This window comes from Cavia porcellus, unplaced genomic scaffold (assembly GCF_034190915.1).
Source record: "Cavia porcellus strain 051 isolate PalLab524CR breed Dunkin Hartley unplaced genomic scaffold, mCavPor4.1 scaffold_16, whole genome shotgun sequence".
NCBI classification, from domain to species: domain Eukaryota; kingdom Metazoa; phylum Chordata; class Mammalia; order Rodentia; family Caviidae; genus Cavia; species Cavia porcellus.
In genome coordinates this window covers 45503607-45524027 of record NW_026947499.1, presented here as the reverse complement: position 1 = coordinate 45524027, position 20421 = coordinate 45503607, and the positions used below count along the sequence as shown (strand labels likewise).

The 20421-nt window shown below is 39.3% G+C and overlaps 1 protein-coding gene across 8 annotated transcripts in view; it reads left to right on the top strand.

Annotated features, from left to right (window-relative positions):
- Iqck (IQ motif containing K) overlaps nucleotides 1-20421 on the top strand; it is a 149058-nt gene that overhangs the window by 48652 nt on the left and 79985 nt on the right. For 4 of the 8 annotated variants that reach the window (XM_063226590.1, XM_003478176.5, XM_063226594.1 and 1 more), the window contains one exon: nucleotides 20271-20355. The exons of the other annotated variants lie outside the window; for them this stretch is intronic. In XM_063226590.1, the coding sequence (XP_063082660.1) occupies nucleotides 20271-20355 (85 nt within the window). The remainder of the gene's footprint in view (nucleotides 1-20270; nucleotides 20356-20421) is intronic. 8 annotated transcript variants of the gene reach the window in all.

Genomic DNA, 20421 nt, shown 5'->3' with positions numbered 1-20421 from the left:
TTATATTATGTAAAATTAGTAGTATTGTTTGATATGAGTTGTTTCCATCAGTGATGTAACTGGGACGATGATGATAGTAGTAGCAGTTTTTGTCAGCCATTGTTGATTTAAGAAGGCAAATATAACAGAAAAGGGCATCCCAGGCCAAAGGTCCAAAAGGGGCATAGGCAAGAGGTACGTGCTGCAGCCATCACAGTGGACTGCTAGATGTGGTGATGAAACTGGATGATAGAGAATCGATTATGATTTACAGTAAGAGAATGAAGTTTGAGCATTCTTCCATAAGTAAGAGTAAACATAAAAAACGTTTTCCAAAAGTGTAACAGGGATCAGAGTGGGTCAGACAACTCCTGAGACAGAACAGAGGATATGAGACGTTTGGAATAGCCTAGAATTGGTTCTAAGGGTATGATTACAGCACCAAGGTACTTACTAGGGTGATGGGAGTGTAAAACAAGGGGTCATGGAAAAGATAGTTTGGGTAGACAACAAGGAATAAATTTAGCAGCAGAGGAGTGTGTCTGATAAGGTAGCATTTACTTGTGGGCAAATAAATACAGGCAAATAAAGGCCTGTAATAGGGGCAAAGAGACCTAACTAAAAAGCAAGTTCAAGAGTAAAGATGATTTTTGTCTGGGGCACAGTGAAGTTGAGGCACCTATAAGATACACATCCTGGAAACCCTGGCCTAAAGATGGAACTGGGACATTGAGAGAGATGTTGATTTGGGGATTAAGAGCCCCCTGTTGAGATGGACAAAGACTGAATTTTGGGATATCCTAGAGTTGGTTCAAGGTGTCCACGACTCTAAGTTGGCAGTGGTAGCAGTGGCTACCACAACTTCAAAACAAGCAAGCTCACCAATGTCACTGCTTGTTTTGAAATTGTGTTTGCAAAGGCACACACATAGTTGTTTCAACTTACTATGTTAACTTGAAGTGACTTAAGAATCACTATATTAGTTTTATATTACTGCTGTAACAAATCACCATAAACTTGGTAGTTTTATAGCAACACATCTCATCAGACTAAAATCAAGGTATTGGCTGAACTGTATTTTTTGTAAGGGGTGTTCTCAGGGAAAAATGTTTCCTTGCTTTCTGTATCTACTAGAAGCTACCTGCATTCGTGGCTCATTGGCTGAATCTCCATATTCCCAGCCAGCAATGTTGCATCTCTCTGATCATCTTTAGTAACATTTCTCTTGAGCCTCTTTTGCCTCCATGTTTTGCTTATAAGGACGAGTGATTATAGTAACATACCTAGGTAACTCATGGTAATTTCTCTCAAGCTCCTTAATTTAATCACATCTGCATAATCCCTCTTGCTATTGATATATAACATATTGATAGGTTCTGGGACTTCCATGTGTACATCCTTTGAATCTTTATTCTGTCTGTGAGAAAGGGTCATGGGAAATACCAAGGAAAATAAAAGTTCCTCCCTTCTGGGATCACTTATGTTTTAGTGAGGGTCACTTACATTTTAAAGTGGTATTACATGTTTTATAAAAATGATGCATGCTCAGTGAAAAAATTAAAACAGAGACATTAAAGAAAATGGCACCAAATCGCCTAAAGACTTTCATTCCAGGTGTAACCATGTGATATTTTAGTCTTCTTTTTGATATTTCTTCTTTTGATATTTTAGTCTTTTAAACTACTCTGTGCATCTCTACACATACGTAGATATAAGATGTGCACTCATTCTCTGAGACTTGAGCAGAAAGTAAGAGGAAATCTAAGGTGAGGAAAGAAGGGTTGAAAAAGTCTGTGGTGGGCTCTGCCATGCCATGGTTTGTGTCCATTCACGTGGGTGTGGCTGCATCTGCCAGAGGGAGGCTGAGGCAGGGTCTGGAGGATGGCGGGGGAGGGGAGCAGACTGCAGCAGCTGTTATGGTGAAACTGATAGGGAATCAGCTACAGATAAATGGGGTGACCCAGCTGATGGCATGAATTTGTGGTGCAGATAAACAGCCTACGATGTGATTGTCACTAGCAACACTCTGCAACCCTGAAAAGAGGGTGGAAAGTAGAACAGATGGCTGATAAAATCAGGGTTGGAGTCTGGCAGAGCTAATAGTGTAAAAAAAGAAATCTAGATGGTCCCAGGGGATCTTAGGTATAAGTGAAAGCATTGGTATGTCTTCTAAAATAATATCTTACATTTTTCTCATAATTCACCATATTTTTAAAATTATGATACCACTTTAACAATCAGTTCTCAGGAAGAGGAAGAAACGCTGTGGCAGCTATTCAGTTGACAATAAGAATCATACCAAATTCAGACACTAAAATGGGAAAAGTGGAGTCTGTCATAAATCAAGCAAGTATAACTTTAAAAATATCAGCATGTAGCTTTTCACTGGATCCTGATTCAGAGACACAAACTACATAAAAAATGAGACAATTAAAAGGTTGAACATTTAATAGATAGCTGATGTAAGACAAAATTATTGTTTAAGGCATGATAGTAATTTCATAGTCATGATAAAAAGTCCTTTTTTGGATAACCATGCTGAAATTTTAATGTATGAAGTTGTATTGTCCTATGGACACAGAGTGGGACCGGGAAGTTACCATTAAGCAACTGACATGGAGAAGAGTATAATCGAAGCTGGAGAATGGACATTATGGCTTCATTTTATCTTTTCTCTGTTTACTTTTGTGTATCTTTGAAAGTTTTCCATCATAAATAAAAAGAAAAATTAGACTGTTCAAAGTTCCTCACAAGCACCTTTTTGATGGCAGATGGGCTATGGGGAAGGAGGTAGCTGTTGCCTGGCAGTAAGCAAGAAGGGCTGAGGGCTGCTGTCCACTGGACATGGCTGGTGGCAGTGGGGAAACCAAGTGTTCATATGAGCATGCTGAGAAAGTCAAACACCATGAAAGGAAACAGCCCTCGAACAGGGAGAGTAGCAGGTGCACAAAGACTTGTAGTGATGGGGAATCCCTAGTCACCCCTCCCAAGGCCTGGTTCTGGATACACACAACTACTAACCAGTGGCCTTCCCTACTTGCCCTAGTATCAACCCCAGTTCCCCCCAGCGGCAACGAGAAAGAGGAATAAAAGGCCTTTGCTCTAAACATGGCTCCAGTAATCTCAAAGTCCTTGGAGAAAAAGAAATGGCTTTCTAGTGGTCAACAAAGTTCTCTAAAAAGTAGTAAATCTTTAAGGCATTACAAGTCACAGATAATCTGTCAACTACTCAACTCTTTCATGTCATATCATGAAAACAGTCATAGATAATTTGTGAATTAGTGGGCATGGCTATGTTTCAACACAACTCTATTTATATGGACAAGCAGTGGGCAAGATTTGGCCCATGGACTGCAGTTTTCTGAGCTCTCTCCTAGGGGGGTTCCAATAACTCTCCCAAACCATGGTCTCATATAATGGCACAAAATGATAGAAATAGAGATTTTGGAAAGGACTGGGTCCAGGTAATCTATTCACCCCCCTGGGTGTCTGATGCATATCTGGATATAATGGCCTGGGTGGTACTTACTACAGTATAATCTTAAATTTCCAAACACCTTAGGGAAATGTGCAAGTCTGGCCATTTTGACTTTAATCTTGAGGACTTGTCTTCTTTGGATGCACCACCACCCCCAGTTTTGATGTTCTCATCTTTTGCACTGACTTGAGGGTCTGGGTCTGTCCCTGTCTGACTGCTTATTAATTTCTATTTAACTTAGCTGCCTATAATAAGAGTATAAAAAGTTTTCTAGGCACTCCAACAACCACCAGAAGACACTGCCCACAGGTAACCGGCTAGGTAGGGGAGGCCGCAGCCCACTCTGTCCTTGTGTGCACTCCAGCAGCCCTCTAGCTGCTTCAGTCCCAAGTATCCAGCACCTACTGGGGAAAACAGCAGCCAGCCCTGCAGCAGCACACCCAGTGGCCACCATTGGATACCTTGTAGCCAGTACTGGCCAGGAAAACCCAGGAGAACCAAAAGTCACTATCTGGAGAAGTTTTAGCCAACGTGGGAGGTGCCTGGGACCTCACTACCTGCCTATTTGGAAGAACCTAAAAAAATGTCAAGACAAAGAAGCAAAAAGCAGTCCATGGACCCCAACCCAAGCAGAGCAAATCTAGAAGATGAAAACATGGAAGATATCAGGAGTCACATACCTGAAGTTTCTGAAATAATGGCAACTGAAGTAAAGAAACAACTTCATGAAGCTGTAAAAAAAATTAGGGCAGAAATACCATTTCAGGTAAAAGAAGAAATGAGAAACGTAATAAAACAATTGCTAAGCATCTCTAAAGGAGATATAGATAAGAAAATAGAGGAGCATAAGAAAATGAGTGAAACCATGAATGAACAATATGAGACATTTAGAATGCATGAAACAGAATTCAAAGAGATACTAAAAGAAATTAAAAACTCTACTGAAAGTTGGCAAAACCACTTAAAAGAAACTGAAGATAGACTTTCAGAAATTGAAGACAGATGTGCAGCTTGCAGTTGTGAAAGAAAGATCTCTTAGAAATAACAAGGAACCAGGAAATAACAATTCAACAACTGCAAGATGACACAAAGCAAAATCATTTAAGAATAATAGGTGTGAGTGGAAAAGCAGGGGTCAACATAAATGATGTTAAAATTCTATTTACAAAAGTAATAACAGAAAACTTCCCAAACATGGGAAAAGATTCTGGAATACAGATAAGCAAGGCATTTAGAACTCCAACTAGCAAAAGAAAAGATTCCAGAAAAGATTCTGGAATAGATAAGCAAGGCATTTCGAACTCCATAACCAAAGTAAATCTACACCTAGACATATAATAATCAAGATCCCAGAAATTCACAAAAACAGAATATTAAAAGCTGTTAGGGAAAAGAAATAGATCACCTATAAAAGTAAATCCATTGGTACACAACAGACTTCTCAACACAAACCATCAAGTCAAGAAGAGCTTGGAGTGAAGTACTGCTGGGTACTGAAAGAAAACAGCTTCCAATCCAGACTGATGCACCCTGAAAAACTACCTTTCAAAATTAATGGAGAAACAAAACACTTCCATGACAAAGAACAACTGCAGGAATTCATGACCACCAAACCAACCCTACAAAGAATACTGGAAGACATTCTAGAGAAAGATTTAAAAAGACCACAGTTCCAGGAACAGTGGCCAAGGGGGATCACTGAACAGGGCAGACATTTGAATTGAAAATAGCATAGCAGAGATGAAGAAGAGCAGCATGTTGGCCGTAACAATTAATGTAGAGGGCCTTAATTCACTAATAAAAAGAAACAGGCAGAATGGATTAGGAGACATGATCCATCAATATCTTTTATTCAAGAAACACATTTAACTCAAAAGGAAATTCATAGACTGAATGTCAAAGGAGAAGAAACAATGATCTATGTGACAGAATCAGAAAAGGAGTAAGGATAGCTTGCACATCCACTACAGAATGGGTAAGAAAGATACGGCATTTCTATACAATGGAAAGCTACTCAGCTATAAAGAAAGATAACCTTGAGGCTCTTGTAGGTAAATGGGTACAACTTGAGATCATGCTCATGAGTGAAGTGATTCAGAGTCACGTGGGTGAACATCGTGTTGTATAAAGAACTAAAAGAGATAGTGGAATTCAAAATGCACAATAGATGTTGTGAAGATGAAAGGGGAGATGTTTAGAGGGAGAAGGCAGTGGCCATTGTTAACCACTGTTAATATCCTGTTTTGAAACCCTGTATTGTTCTCATTGTTCTATTTAGCGTGGTTTTATTCTGTTTTGCTTTGTTTGATTTTATCGCATTTGATGGCATGGACAGCTATTTCAGAGGTAACAAAATATGTTATAGTAGCCATTATTGATTTCCAATTATCTTGTTTCAAATCCCTGTATTGCTTTATTTGCTTTTGATTGATTTTATTCTATTTTGTTTTGTTTGACTTTATTATGTCTTATGGTATAAGCAGCTACTTTGAAGATAACAAGATACATTATGGTAGCCACTGTTGTATTCCTGTTGTCTTGTTTTGAAGTCCTATATTTCTTTCATTGTTTTGTTTTGATTGGTTTTATTCTATTCTGTTTTGTTTGATTTTATAATGCCTGATGGAATGGGTAGTTATTTTGAAGATAACAAGAGGCATTATGTTAGCCATTACTGATTTCCTTTTATCCTGTTTTGAAGCCTTGTGTCATGTTCATTGTTTTGTTTTGACTGACTATTCTATTTTGTTTTGCTTGATTTTATTATGTCTGATGATATAAACAGCTTCTTTGATGATAACAAGATGCATTATGGTAGCCACTGTTGTATTCCTACTGTCTTGTTTTGAAGTCCTGTATTGTTTTCATTGTTTTCTCTTGTCTGGTCTTATTCTGTTCTGTTTTGTTTGATTTTATTGTGTCTGATGGTATAAGAAGTTATTTTGAAGATAGCAAGAGGTACCATGGCAGCCATTGTTGGTTTCTTTTATCTCATTTTGAAGTCTTGTATCACACTCATTGTTTTGTTTTGATTGTCTCTATTCTGTTTTATTTCTTTTGGTTTTATTCTCTTTAAAATAAAAAAACAAAAGAAATAGAAATGAGTAAGCAGGGAAAATGAAAACACAGAGAAGGTATATTAGTCTGTTTTTCATTATTATAATGAAATATAATAGCAGGCTAACTTTATGAAGAAAAGTTTATTTAGCTCACAATTTTGAGGTTCAAGAGAATGGCACTGGCATCATCTCAATCATGATGATGACCTTCTTGGCTGTGTTACATCATGGCAGGAGCATGTGTATATTGAAGAGTTCTAGGGGTTGGGGATTTCGCCCAGCAGCATAAGTGCCTGCCTGGCAAGTGTGAGGTTTTAAGTTTGAAGTTTGATCACCAGTGTAAAAAAAAGCAGAAGAAGAAGGAGAAGGAGAAGAAGAAGACTACTACGACAACAGAGGGAGAGGGGGAGGAGAGGAGGGAGAGGAGGAGGGAGAGAAAGGGGGAGGAGGAGGAGGAGAAGGAGAAAAGAGTTCTCATTGTCAAGGAAGGAGTGGGGGAGAGGGAGAGACTGAGATTCCAGTCTTTTTGAATCTCATGTCCCTTACTGATCTAAGGACTTCCCATTAGGCCCCATATTGTAAAGGTGCCATCACTTCCCTTACCTCCAATATTGGGGGTCTTTAAGGGCTACAGTTAGACCAAGCCCAAAATGTAGCAGTTTATGGTCAGGTCAGAAATTTGGGAAGTTGAACCTTTACAGTTTTCAGTGTTGGACATTCTAAGATGTGACGATTCTGTTGGGAGGAAAGATGGGGTTGTTGAAAACATGTGAACCGACCATCAGCATGTATGATGAAGTAGATGAAAAGGTTGGGAGGGGATAATTGAAGAAAATGACAATGAGTCAGATACTAAAAATCCTGAAGCTGTTGAAGGAGGTAGAGGCATGTTCAAAGAAGGACAGTATACTGTAGTGTAGTGCAGTGTAGTATGGTGACTAAGAGCTTGGGTTCTGGGGTCAGAATTCTGCTTTCCAAACCCAACTTCAGCATACCAAGCGTAGGCAGAGACTGCTTAATTCCTCTGAGCCTCAGTTTTTCCATCTGTAAAATAATCTTTTTTTCTAAACAAAAGGTTCCCCAAGAGAAATTCTGATGCCAGCTTTTAAGGGGGCAAACATTTTTGCCACTACTGATAATATACTGTGCAGCTGTGTTCTAGCTACTTAAAGGAAGTTATTCATTTGTTCAGTTGTTTAGCTAATATTTATTGACTGCTAAATGTGCCTTACAGTTATGGAGCAGATATACTCACAAGATGGCTAGTTACCATTTACTGAACATATCTTGGGTGCTTTAGAATTATGAAACAGGTAACAAGGTTCTTGTCTTCACTGGGATACAGATATTTTGCACAGTTCAGGTGAGGTATACATGTACTTAATCTATTGTAATTCAATTATATGCGCTTGTTGGGAGAAGGGGGAGGAAGAGGGAAGGGAAAGAAGAAGGGGAGAGAAAGGTAAGGAGGAAGGAAAGCGGGGGGGGGAGGGAGAGGAAGAGAAGACAAGAGAGGAGAATTTTTTAAAACGCAAGCAAATCTCAACATTTCTCTTTAGAGGTGACACATAAAATACAACACATGACTCAGCTTTTTATTGTTGTTATTCTCAAATTTGTGTGCCAACATAACCTAAGCATCTTATAAGATACCTATCTTGTATTTACATACATTTACTTGAGAATCATTCTGAGCAATTTACAAATATTACATAATGTAACTCATAACAATTCTAAAAAATAAAATATTTTTATTGCCACTGTATTAAGCTAAGCTAGGGTAGGCTAAGCTGCAGTTATAAACAGTATCGAAATGGCAATGGTTCAACCTGATCACAGCTTATTTCTTGCTCATGCAGAGGCCAGTTCAGCTCTTATGAATTACAGCCATATTGGAACATACCGATCACTGTGGTAAGGCAAGCAGTTCTTAACCTCCTGGGCCTAGAAGGCTCTTAACTTTTCCACTTCCCCTCACAGAGCATGGTCCCAAACCAACTGCAAGGGTGGCTGGGATATGCACATGACGCAGGAATAGTGATGGACGCAAGCTGTCCTAACCAAAGGCGTGTTTAAAGAAAGAATGAGGCACAGAGAAATCAAGATTTTCCCAGAGTCATGTGCCAGTAAATAGCAGAGGCAGGATTTGAACGTAGGCATCTAAGTCGCTCTAGTTGGTACTGTTACGGGCACAGTTCTCTCCTCTGCTCTACTGCTTCACCTGGTGCTTAAAGTAATCAGTGCTGAGACCATCTTCTTCCATAGTTGTTTGACAGATTTTTGAGGAGAAATATTTTACTAAATAAGATTTTCTATGTTCCAATTTTATGTTCCAATTTTGGAATATAACCCATGTGATACAACTCTTCTGTGCATTAAATATTTGCTAGCCTCTACTTCCTCAAATAATCCTGTCCCCCAGCCTGGGAGCCAGGGTCTTATTTTAATGCTCTTGGTTAGACAAATCCTACCAAGACCAGCTGCCTTAGTGCTCCAGTGTTATCCTGTTGTCAGATCACAGCTGATATGTTGGAATCATTTGTCATGGATGGCCGCAAATTGCTTAGCACATAAATGATGGGCCCTTATTCTGCAGGTTTCCCCCATGATTTAGCACACTTTGCATTCTGCCTGCTCTTTCCATTTCTTTTCCATTCCGTTTTTATTGCTACATTTTTGTGTAACAGGAACATGGATGGTTCTTTAAAAATTACTCATAGACTGGTAAAAATAACTGGAATTTATGATGTGTAAAATATACATATTTATTAAGTAAATTATATACTGAAAGGAAATGTTCAGAGTCAATTATCATGGAATTAAATAACTCTAGACCTAACGTTTTTAAAAAGAATATTTCACTCAAATGGCAGGAATATGGATAACTTTGATTTTTCATAAATACACACACACATATATATATATACTTGTAGCTTTTGTATTTTCTATAGAATCACTTTAAGAATAAAGAAGAGTTGCAAAACTCTTTTATATTTAGTCTGTTTCTTTTTATCTTACTCTCTGTTATGGACTTTTATGGATTTTTTTTCCCCAGCTTTGCACTGATTTTCTAACTCTTCTGGCTACAGAAACCACAGTGTTCCTCAGAGAATCATCCCTCTTCTATCTTCAGCCCTCATATTTATGTGAGCTGCCTGTACCTCTGGCACTGAGCTGGGTTCAGGAACCTAAGCCAGCCCTGTTAGAACAATGGTTTCTCCTGACTGCAGTGGTTGCCACCCAAATTGGTGCAGTCAGATAATCTCAAGTCTATTCCAGAATTTGGAGGTAATGAAAGTCTGAATCATTCTGATGGTTCTTCAACTTTACTATATGACCATGCCTAAAGCCAACTCTATCCCCTTTTAGTTAAGTGAACTAAATACCCTATTTTACTTACTTTCTTCTTGATGGCACAGAATGCTCAACACCCACAATTTAAAGAGGAAAGGCTTATTTTGGCTCACAGTTTGTAGAGGTTTCAGTCCACAGTGGGCTGTTTCCAAGCCAGGACAGCATGTCAGAGAGCCATGGCAGAAGAGAATTGCTGATGCCATAGCAGTAGAAAGCAGAAAATGATCAAGAGAGGAGAGGAGGACATAGATCCTTCTAGGTCATGACCCAGTGACCCACCTCCTCCAGCAAGACATTACCTTACAACATCACATTTAGTTATACACTCTTTAGTGGACTGATCCCCAGCTATGAGGCTTTAGGGGAACATCTAGAAGTAACCATAACATTCCATCACTGGCCCCCGAAAGACTCATGTGTATTTCTTCATGCAAAATACATTCTTTAATCTGTATTTAATAATTGCCAGCAGTTTCAGCATTGCTAAAAAGTCTTAAGTTCAAAGTCTTCTCTGAGATATAAGACAAACTCATAGCTGTGAGTCCCTGTAAAACTAAAAAAAAGTGAGTTAAACACCACCAATATGCAGTGGCACAGGGTATTCTAAAAGGGAGGAATAGGGGAACAGAAAGAGAGGACCTAAACAAGACTGAATGTGAGCAAAGTAAATATTAAATCCTGTAGTTCAGTGTAAATCCTGTAGTTCAATGTCCAGCACTTGGGGCAAGTTGTGATGAAATGTGAGCTCCAAAGGGCTTGGGTGGTCTTACCATATGGCACTCCCAGTGGTATAGCGCCCATTGGCTTCTCTCTTGGACTAGCTTTGTTCATACTTTGTGGCTTTCCTCAGATGATTCACATTCCTGAATTTTCCAACATCCTAGGGTCTCCACTGTGCTTTTAGCTTCATACTCACATCTTCACACACTGCCATCTCAGGGACACACTTCCTAGCTTTCCAGGCCTTCTGAAATCTAGGTGGAAGGCTTCCTGACCAGACAACTTTTGCATTCTGCATGCATATAAAACCAGCACCATATGGATGATGCCAAGGTCTGCCACCAGCTGGAGAAGTAGCCAGGCTTCCTTCACTCTTGGCTGTAGGGGGCTCTGAGTGCCTGGATGACTGAGCACTGTAAATGAACACAAACAGAATCCCAAGGAGTCAATTCTGTACATAGCCAGCCATTAAGTAACATGGTGCTCTGGGGGTCTGTCTCAAAGCAGTCTTTAACCTCTGTGATTTTGAGCCTGCAAAAGTGGGGACTTATTTGTTCTTCACATATCCTTAAGGCACCCTTCCTATTGTCCCATTGTAAAGTAGCTTCTTTTTTTTTTTAACTTTTTTTTTTTTCTAATGGTACCGGGGGTTGAACTCAGACTGCCTGCTCACAAGGCAGGTGCTTATGCCACTGAGCTAAATCCCCAGCCCCAAAGTAGCTTCCTTTTAATGCTAATGTTTTAAAAACCTGTGTCAATTCAGCTCTGTTCCACATGTCTTCTCAACCTATGAACCCAGTATAAAGGAGCAGCCCCTTCCACAGTCTTATGACAGGTGGGGTTGGGTGTGGGAGTGGCTGAACATAGAGTGAAAAACTTTACTTTTCATTGGCCAATGTAAGTTATGACCAAATTCAACATCAGTGTTATAGGGAAATTGACGTCTCTTTTAGGAAGGAACTGCAAGGTGTATAGCCAAGGACAGACATGTATAATTCTTTCATAAGGAAAACAACAATAATGAGAATAATAATACAGCTTACCACAACCTCTGAGGACTTACTGAGGATATTTTCTTCCCTTTTGATAGTAGTGGGCTATGACATATTCCTGTTTGTTTTAATTTTATTTATGAATTTAACACTATCCTCTTTTGAAGTTTGTAGTCCTAAGTCAGCTCGCCAATTATAGATAATGAAATTATTTACTAGCATATTAAGGACAAGAGTAGCATAGATATTTATTTTAGCTGAAAAGAATTACCTGAGAGTTGGTCAGATTCATTAGCAAAAATAACTAAATAAATACAAGGAACAAAAATACACTGCTGCCTTTCTGGTATCATGTCTCAGGGGAGAAGTTTCATGAAGATATCATTAAAACTGAGACCTTCAATGAAACAAAGATGTGTTTTAGAAAAGAAAAGGTTGCTTTGGGTGAAATTTCTTTTCAGCTATGTTCTATCCTTGGACAAAAAAAAAAAAAAGAAAAGAAAAAGAAACAATCCATGATACTTTCATGATGAAAGGTATCTGATGACTACAAACTGAGGTGAAAACAAAAGTGTCACCATGCCATTTGAGGACAAACCCAGGCTGTATGATGCTCTCGCTGCACTGAGGTTAATACTGAGGTTAACACTTATGCCTTCAAAGTGGCACAGAAAACTGCCTCTGTGTGTGTGTGTGTGTGTGTGTGTGTGTGTGTGTGTGTGCACATGTGCGCATGCGTGCATTTTCTTTTTTTTTTACTAATTCATAATTAAATGGTGACAGGGCAGAAAATTTGCTGCCATGCCCTCTTGGCAGGAAAAAAAGGCTTTTAAATTTATTATAGAAGAGCAGGTTTCTGTCTCATTCATTTCAAAGGCCATAGCCTCATGAGGACAATAAATCATCTTTGCTCTTTACATTCACATTCATCTGCAGACAGAGGCAGGAAGGGGAGCTGCTTCCGGGACTTGGGTCATGCTGAGGATATAAATCCTTGGGATGCCTTGCTCTCTCTGGAGATTGGACACATAGATAGCCCTTTCTTGGGAGCACATGATACTGCTTCTTCTCCTTCCTGCTACTTCTAGATGACTATTTGGGGACAAGTTCAGAGAGCTTTTGCAAGCCAACATGGCAGACACATTGAGGTTCCAGTCTTGGTTCCACCATTTCTGAGGTTGGTTAGTTTTCTATGGTTGCTGTAATAAACTACCATAAATTCAGTGACTTGAAGAAACACACATTTATTCTCTTACAGTTCTGAAGCCAGAGGTCCAAAATCAGTTTTGCTGGGCTAAAGTCAATATGTTGACGGGACTCATTCCTTCTGGAGACTAGGGAGATTTGGTTGTCATACTTCTGTCAGATTCTGTCAGGTTCTGGAGGTCACCTGTGTTCTTGGCTCCTAGCCCCTTCTTTGCACTGCTCCAGACTTCTTTCTGTCATTGCATATCCTACCTGTATCATAGTGCCTTCTTCTACCTTCCTCTCATATCATTTGGACCAGCTGGACAATCCAGAACACTCTCTGTCTCAAGATCCTTAACTAATCACATCTTCAAATGTTCCATATTAGGGAACAGATATATTCACTAGGTATAATGTTTGAATGTGTACATCTTAGAGACTGTGTTGGTCAACTTTCTGTTACTATATCAGATACCCAAGATAATCTATTTATAAAGATAGCACATTTATTTTAGTTCACGATTTTGGAAGTCCCAGTTCATGATTACTATAGTTTGCCCTATTGCTTTGGGCATATGGCAAAGCCGCACATCATATCAGAAAGATGTAAAAGAACAAAACTGTTCACTTCATGGCCAGGAAGCAAACTAGAGGAAGTGAAAGAGGCCAGGGTCCCACTGTCTCCTTCAGCTGCATATTCCTGGTAACATGAGGACCTCCCATTAGGATCCACCTCTTAAATGTTCCACTACTTCTCCATAGCACTTCTTTAGGAACCAAGACTTTACCACATAGACCTTTGGGGCATTCCAGATCTGAACTGTAGCAGGCATCATAAGAAACAACTATTTTGCTACTCATAAGACTTCTGACACCAAATGTGTGACATTTTCATGCCAACAATTCTTCAGTTCTTTGCAGATAATGAATAGGTTAAGGACAAGGTCCCCCAGTAATGTCCCACACCTTAGATGCCAAGGGCAGGTCACAGATCCCTAAGTCAGCCATACTTCTGTCTAAATTGCTTGTAAACTAGGGATTCTCAAAACCCAGAGGAGCCAGGGAGGGATCACTTCTCTATGTGTGTTACATTGGTACAGAGGCCTGTGTTTCACTGAATCTCTCTTCCCTCCAAGAAAACTCCTTTAACAACTTTTTGGCCAAGTTCCATAACTCCATGAGTTATAGAATTCTCTATTTCTAGATGGTCTCATTTTATTGCTAAAATTCATTCTGTTTATTTTTAAACCCCAAGTTTTCTATCTTGTAGTGCATGTAAAGCCCATCTTTCCTTAGCTCGTGACACAACTACAGTATTTACAACTCAAGGATCCTACAACTTGGGAAAGGAAAAATTACCTCTTTTTTCCTCTAATCTCTAACTTAAGTTCAGCATCTTCATTAACCAGAATGTAACCAACCAACTTAAGTAGTGTCTGCAATACCCTGTGACTTTGTTACATTAATTGTAATCATTAGTATCTTCCTATTCCATTGCAGTTGTTGTAGAGATATTAAAGTATAGTTTGCCCTGGTTGCTCTTTTAAAAGCATAGTAGCTATACTGGTCTGCTAGTAGCTCTCATTCCTTACCACATAATTTAGAAACACATATATTAGTATATTACCAGCTGTTCTTTTAATATTTTGGTAACTCTTTCAACATAATTGATTTGCCATAACCCTCCATATTTATGATGCTAAAATATTGTTTTAAGAAGGAATCCAAACTGCCAAAATATAAAGGGGTCCAAGGCATAAAAAAGGTGAGAACCTTCTTGCCAGCAGGTTGAGAAGAGTGGAGAGGGATATAACCTGCTCTTCTGCTGCATTTTCCTGTCTTAGGCTCATCCTTCTGAGTTTAGGTACAAATAATGGGGAACAGGCTGGTCCCTTTAATCTTCTCCTTAAATCACATTAGAGAAAAAGTTTAACCAGGGGGCATATTTTATCAAACAATACCAAGTACCATAGCCTTGATTTTTAAAATGGCTATACTGTACCTGCCACCCACAGGGAAACATGTGGTTTAATACTCCATTGTTTAGTGAGCTCTGTTATCTGGACACATAACAGCTTCAATGATGGGGTTGTTTAGGTGGGACTCAGCTCTATGTTTAACCGGGAGCATGACTCAGCCTGCTGCTAGGGTAATGACTGCTTGTTGATCTCCCAGGGTAGAGATTAGTGAGGGGGCGAAAGCAAGATCACTTCCCAGTAACCGTATTTCTGAAATGTGCTTTAAGGCTATCACAGAGTAAAGCTGAACTGGTTCTGTGAGCTAGTTCTCATGTCATGGAAAACCAGAATTAAAAGAATCCTGAGATTCTAACCTAAGGACTGGTCATATAAGTCTAGAAGTATTGTTCCAGATGACCTCCGTTATATTTCAAATAGCTGAAGTTCATAAATTCAGACTATGGGGACTCCAAGAGAGAGCATTTGGGAAGCCAATTAAGTGGAGGGTAAGGTCTCCAGAATACAGTGGGTGGACATTAGCCAGGACTAGAAATGAAGACTTTAGGATGATTGATGCAGGGCCCATGCCAGCTTTGTAAATGGCTTTACATCTGTAGAGTTTGTGCTTTCATGTTCAAAGAAAACTACTCAATCTCTTACCTAATGAAAAGTAGATAGAATTTGCGTTCTGAAATTCAATCTTCTTTTTTTTATTTTAAAAAGAAAAAAATCAATAAGCAAACCAAAAACAACAAAAGCAAAATGACAACAAATAACAAACAATAGCGATACAGGATTTCAAAACAAGATGACAGGAATTTAACAGTGGTTGTTATATTTCATACTGTTATCTTCAGAATGGTTGCTCAGGTTACCAGATACAGGCATGCAAGATTGATCAAACAATATAATTTCCCTTTGAGCAGTTTCTTTCCCTTTTACTATATCTATTGTAACTTTTGGATCTTATTCACTCTTTCAGTTTCTTACACTGTGAGACAATCTGGTGTTTATACATGCAAGTCTGATTTATTTTACTTACGAGTATGGTTTCTAGTTGCATCCATTTACCTACAAAAGCTTCGAGTTTATCATTCTTTATGTCTTGAGTAGTATTCCATTGTACAAAAATACATCTTTTTTATGCATTCCTCAGTTGATGCGCATTTGGGTTGTTTCCAAGATCTGGCTATTACAAATTGTGCAACCATAACATGGGTGCACATATGTCATTGTGGTATGATGTTTTCATTTGTTTTAGAAAGATACCAAGAAGGGGAATAGCTCAGTCAAATGGAATCTCTAATATTAGTTTTTTGAGGAATTTCCACACTGATTTCCATAGTGATTGCACCAGTCTGCATTCCCACTGATAGTGGAGAAGGGTTCCTTTTCCCCCACAGTCCTGCCAGCATTTGTTATTGGTTAATTTCCTGATGTCAGCCATTCTTTTTGGAGTGAGGTGTTATCTCAGTGTTGTTTTAATTTGTATTTCTCAAATGACCAGTGATGTTGGACATTGTTTCATATATTTATTTGCCATTTGTATGAAACTCTATTTTCAATAGCAAACAAGCTTTTCTGCTTTCTACTTTCTTTATTGATGATACTTCTTTAAGTGTGCTATAACTAGGTAAAGAAATTCATGAAGACCAACTTCTCAAATTTTTTTACTGTATATTTTGTAAGCAGGTCTTCTTTATGCTCTACAAATATTTTAACTGGCACCCAAAAAGAGATGAGAGTGTGCGTATACACATGTCTGTAAACACACACCATCAGAAAAATTAATTTCTATTCCTTTTCAGAATTATAGGATTGATTCTTATGGTTCATATATATGTAAGTCACATTTAAGGGAAGGGGAGAGAAAGACATGACAGATGAGCATTACTAATAAAACAAGGCTCCTTGGAAACAGATTCAGCACACTGTGGTGCCTGATCAGATGCACAAAAAGATCTGCTCTGGGGATGTCCATTTTCAGCCCCTGAGGAGCTTCAGCTGCCTTCTCCTGTAATTGACAGGTTGGTCTCCTCTTCTCTCCCCAGTTCCCCAGTGATGAGTGCTTGCCTCTTTATTTTTATTTGACCTGAAACCAGTTGCACTGTTTCCCGAACAGAGAAAAGGGCCTGGTGTGGCTTCTTTCCTTTCAAATTGGTCTGCTGAAATGATTGATGATTCCCAGGGAAAATTCTCTAAAGACTTAAGTCTGTTTAGCCTAATAGACACTGGCTTTCTCATACTTACTCTTGTTTGTGAACTAGACAGTGCCACATTATTTAGCTATGAAAGCAAGGATGTCACTAAAGATGGCTTCATATTACTGCCTTAAAGGCCTAATAGGACACTCATTTTGCTTTTTGGAGATGTAATTGTGATGCAGAGTGGTTCAGGGTTTCATTACTGGCCAAAGGACTTTGTTGGCTTATCCAGCTTTGTGTCCTCAGAATCACAGTTCCACTTTCCTCCTGCTATTCCCATGCAGGAATACTATTATTCTGAGCACATTACGACATCTGCAGTCAGAAACACACTAAAGGCAGGAAAATTACAGTTGAAGAGAAAAACCTCATCAAATGTCCCCTCAGATGTAAGTGACAAACTTACTGTATTTAGCCTTGCTGACATAGGACTGCCCTGTGGAGAGTCAGACAACCGAGTGTCTGAAATGCCAAGTGGATATTGTCTGGCTCAATAAAAAGGGCATTTTCTGTGATCATGGCACACACCTCCCGTTTTCTTTCTTCTAGGCAAATAACTGTGTTTTCATCCAGTTAGCACCCAACAGCTGCTGGATCCTGACTTCTGTGTTCATGACCTTGGGAGCTGATCACTTCCCTGTTTCCTAGGGAGTTTGTGGTCTCAGCAGGAAACAGTGGCATCGAATGAGTCCCTTTACCCCTCTATGCCTCAGCATTTTCAACCTTAAAGGGAGAAAAACAATAGCCCATTTTTGCTGTTGTGGAGATCTGATGAAATCGCACTTAGCACATGGCCAGGCATAGAGACAGCTACTCATTACTCAGGTATTTACATGCTGAAATTGTCCTACATGCCTGCTGTACCAAGAGGAGCAAACCCAGGGCCAGTGTTTGCCTTCATGGAGCTTTCAAGTCAAGGAAAGATTTGGTCATCAGTTGGGTAATCACATGGACTTGTATCTCCAAATTTGACCAGACTATGAAGAAAAGTAGGATGAAAAATTGCAAAACTTCATCCCTGACCTAATCAGAAGACATTTTAAGTAACATTTTAATGGCAATCAGAAGAAGAATAAGTGTGATCTAGGAAAATGAAGTATCAAACCCCATCCCCTTGCCTGCCCTATGGTGCATTTGAGCAAATAAAAGTGTTCTTACTTTAGGGCAAAGCAGAGGGTGCAGAATATGGGCCAAGGTGTAAAGCCGTCTGTCCTGCTGAGTGCCCTTGAGCAGAGTATAATCTGTGCAGCTGCATAGCTGCCCCTTGCTGGAGGCAGAGGGTTTGGGTTGAAAGGCAAGGAAAATACCTTTGCAAGGGCCCTGAAATGGGAGGCAGGGAGAATGGGCCATGTGAGGAGATGAAAAGGCCCAGCCTGGCTGTGGCACAAAAGTGCAAGCTCGTGATAAGGGTATCCAGAAAGTACTAAGTGAACACCAGCTAATTCATTATTTTTATAAATTCACTGTCAGCACACCAAATTCTCAAAATACCAAGGTTTCTCTAGAAGCTGCTGAGTTTTAACTAGCAAGGAGAAATTACTTCAGGGATTGATTTGTTGGTGCCACATCACTGAGACTTCCAGAGTAAGGACAATGAAACAATGAAGAGGAAAGATATTTAGTGTGGAGCTCGGGGAGTCATAGCACCTCCAGGAGCAGGCCTACAGCTGAAGAAGACTGTTCCACCAGAGCCAGAAACAAGTTATTAATAAGGCAAAGAGAGGGAAATACAAAACAGCCCCCCAAAAAAGCCACCAGATTATGTGAATAAAAGTGGAAACTGAACATTAGGGAAGGATTCCTAACAATGCTATCATTTTGAGGGTATAATTATCTCTGCAAAGAAGTAGAAGACTCCCCTGTACTCATCTCTTAGAAAGGACCTGTCTGGCTGGAGAACCAGAGCTGGCACCAGCTCTAGATATAGTCTTGATAACCCTCTGTGCTTCCTGGCTTTGATTTCTTTGATTCTGGAATAAGTTCAAAAGCACAGTCATTCATTCAAACAAATATACTGTCTTGAGGTTTTTTCCTTTCTTTTTCTTTCTGTCTGTCTGTCTTTCTTAAGTCAAAGTTAGAAGGGAAATAAAATCCTCAGAGTCATGCACTACTGCCAGTTGCCTTTGCAAGCTGTTCCAGACTGGTTACCTGTGAGGGTTTGCCTGGTTGAGGTGAGGGCGTCTGCACACCATTGTGAGGGAAGCCTGGACCCTGATCCTGGCTAGGTCACTTACCAGATGTGACCTTGAGCAGATTAGTCAGACTATGCACAAAGAGAGTTACTGTCAGCTCTAGCTGTCATTAGAGAGAGTTCTGGGGCCAGGGACACTTGGGAATTTCACACTTTCAGGGTCAATTTTGAAGATCCTGTCCTAGAAGTGGCCTCCATGTGATACACATCCTTTCAGGGATTTATTCTTTTGTAGTCTGAAAAGTTTTTCCCCTTGCTTTTGGGAGGTAGCTGTGCTTTGTTTTGGGCACACATAAAGAATCAGGATTAATACAAACTTATAAGCACTTGTCAGTTTTTCGTGTCTCCATTAAACTTTTTGCTTTTGAGACAGCATTTCACTATGTAGTTTAGGTTGGCCTTGAACTCACTTTGTGGCCCAGGCTGGCCTCAGACTCACAGTATTCCTCCTGCTTAGCCTCCTTAGTATCCATTAAACCTTTAAAGGAAAGCAAAAGCATATAATCATGATTTTAATGTATCTATAATTTTTTTAAAAATCATAATTAAAAATTATAATTAACTTTCATGACAATCTAAAAATCCCATAAGAACACTGTCAAATGACTCACTACTTTGTTGCTTAATAAGATATAAGAGCAGAACTTAAAAATATACTTAAACTATATTAACCTGAAATGCACACTAATTAGACATAAATTTTAGTATTTTGCTTTCTAGAAAGAGATGAACTTGTGAACTTCTCTCCAGGAAAAAATGGGAAAAAGAGCCTTTATGAACTACTTTATGATTTCAGTCCTCATGTAGTTCATAAAGGCTGTTTCCTCTGACTCTGACATGATGTCCACATAGTCCTGTGTTGATCGCATGTATGTTGCACCTGCAGAACTTACAAGCAATCTTAGTCCTTTGACAGAAGAGAATAAGACTAATGGTAATTTGGGATTATGTTAGCTTTAAAAAGAATGCCAAATTTTGGTATAAACCTGCTAACTCTAAAATATACTTCTCTTTCAAAACTGATATTGTTGCTTTCTAAAAATGGTGATGAATGAAGCTCTTAATTAGAAAGCCTGTTTTATCAGAGGAATTTCTGGGGTTGAAGGATGGGATCTCATGAACATATTACCATTTTATTGCTTTTCAGCCCACGACCACCAATCCCACTCTCCCTCCTACTGACAGAAGAGGAAGCAGCGATTATCATACAGTCCTTCTGGAGAGGCTACCTGGTAAGGGTCATGTACAGGTGTGGCCTGTGGCTTGATAGTGAATGTCTATGACATAGAAGGCCCTTC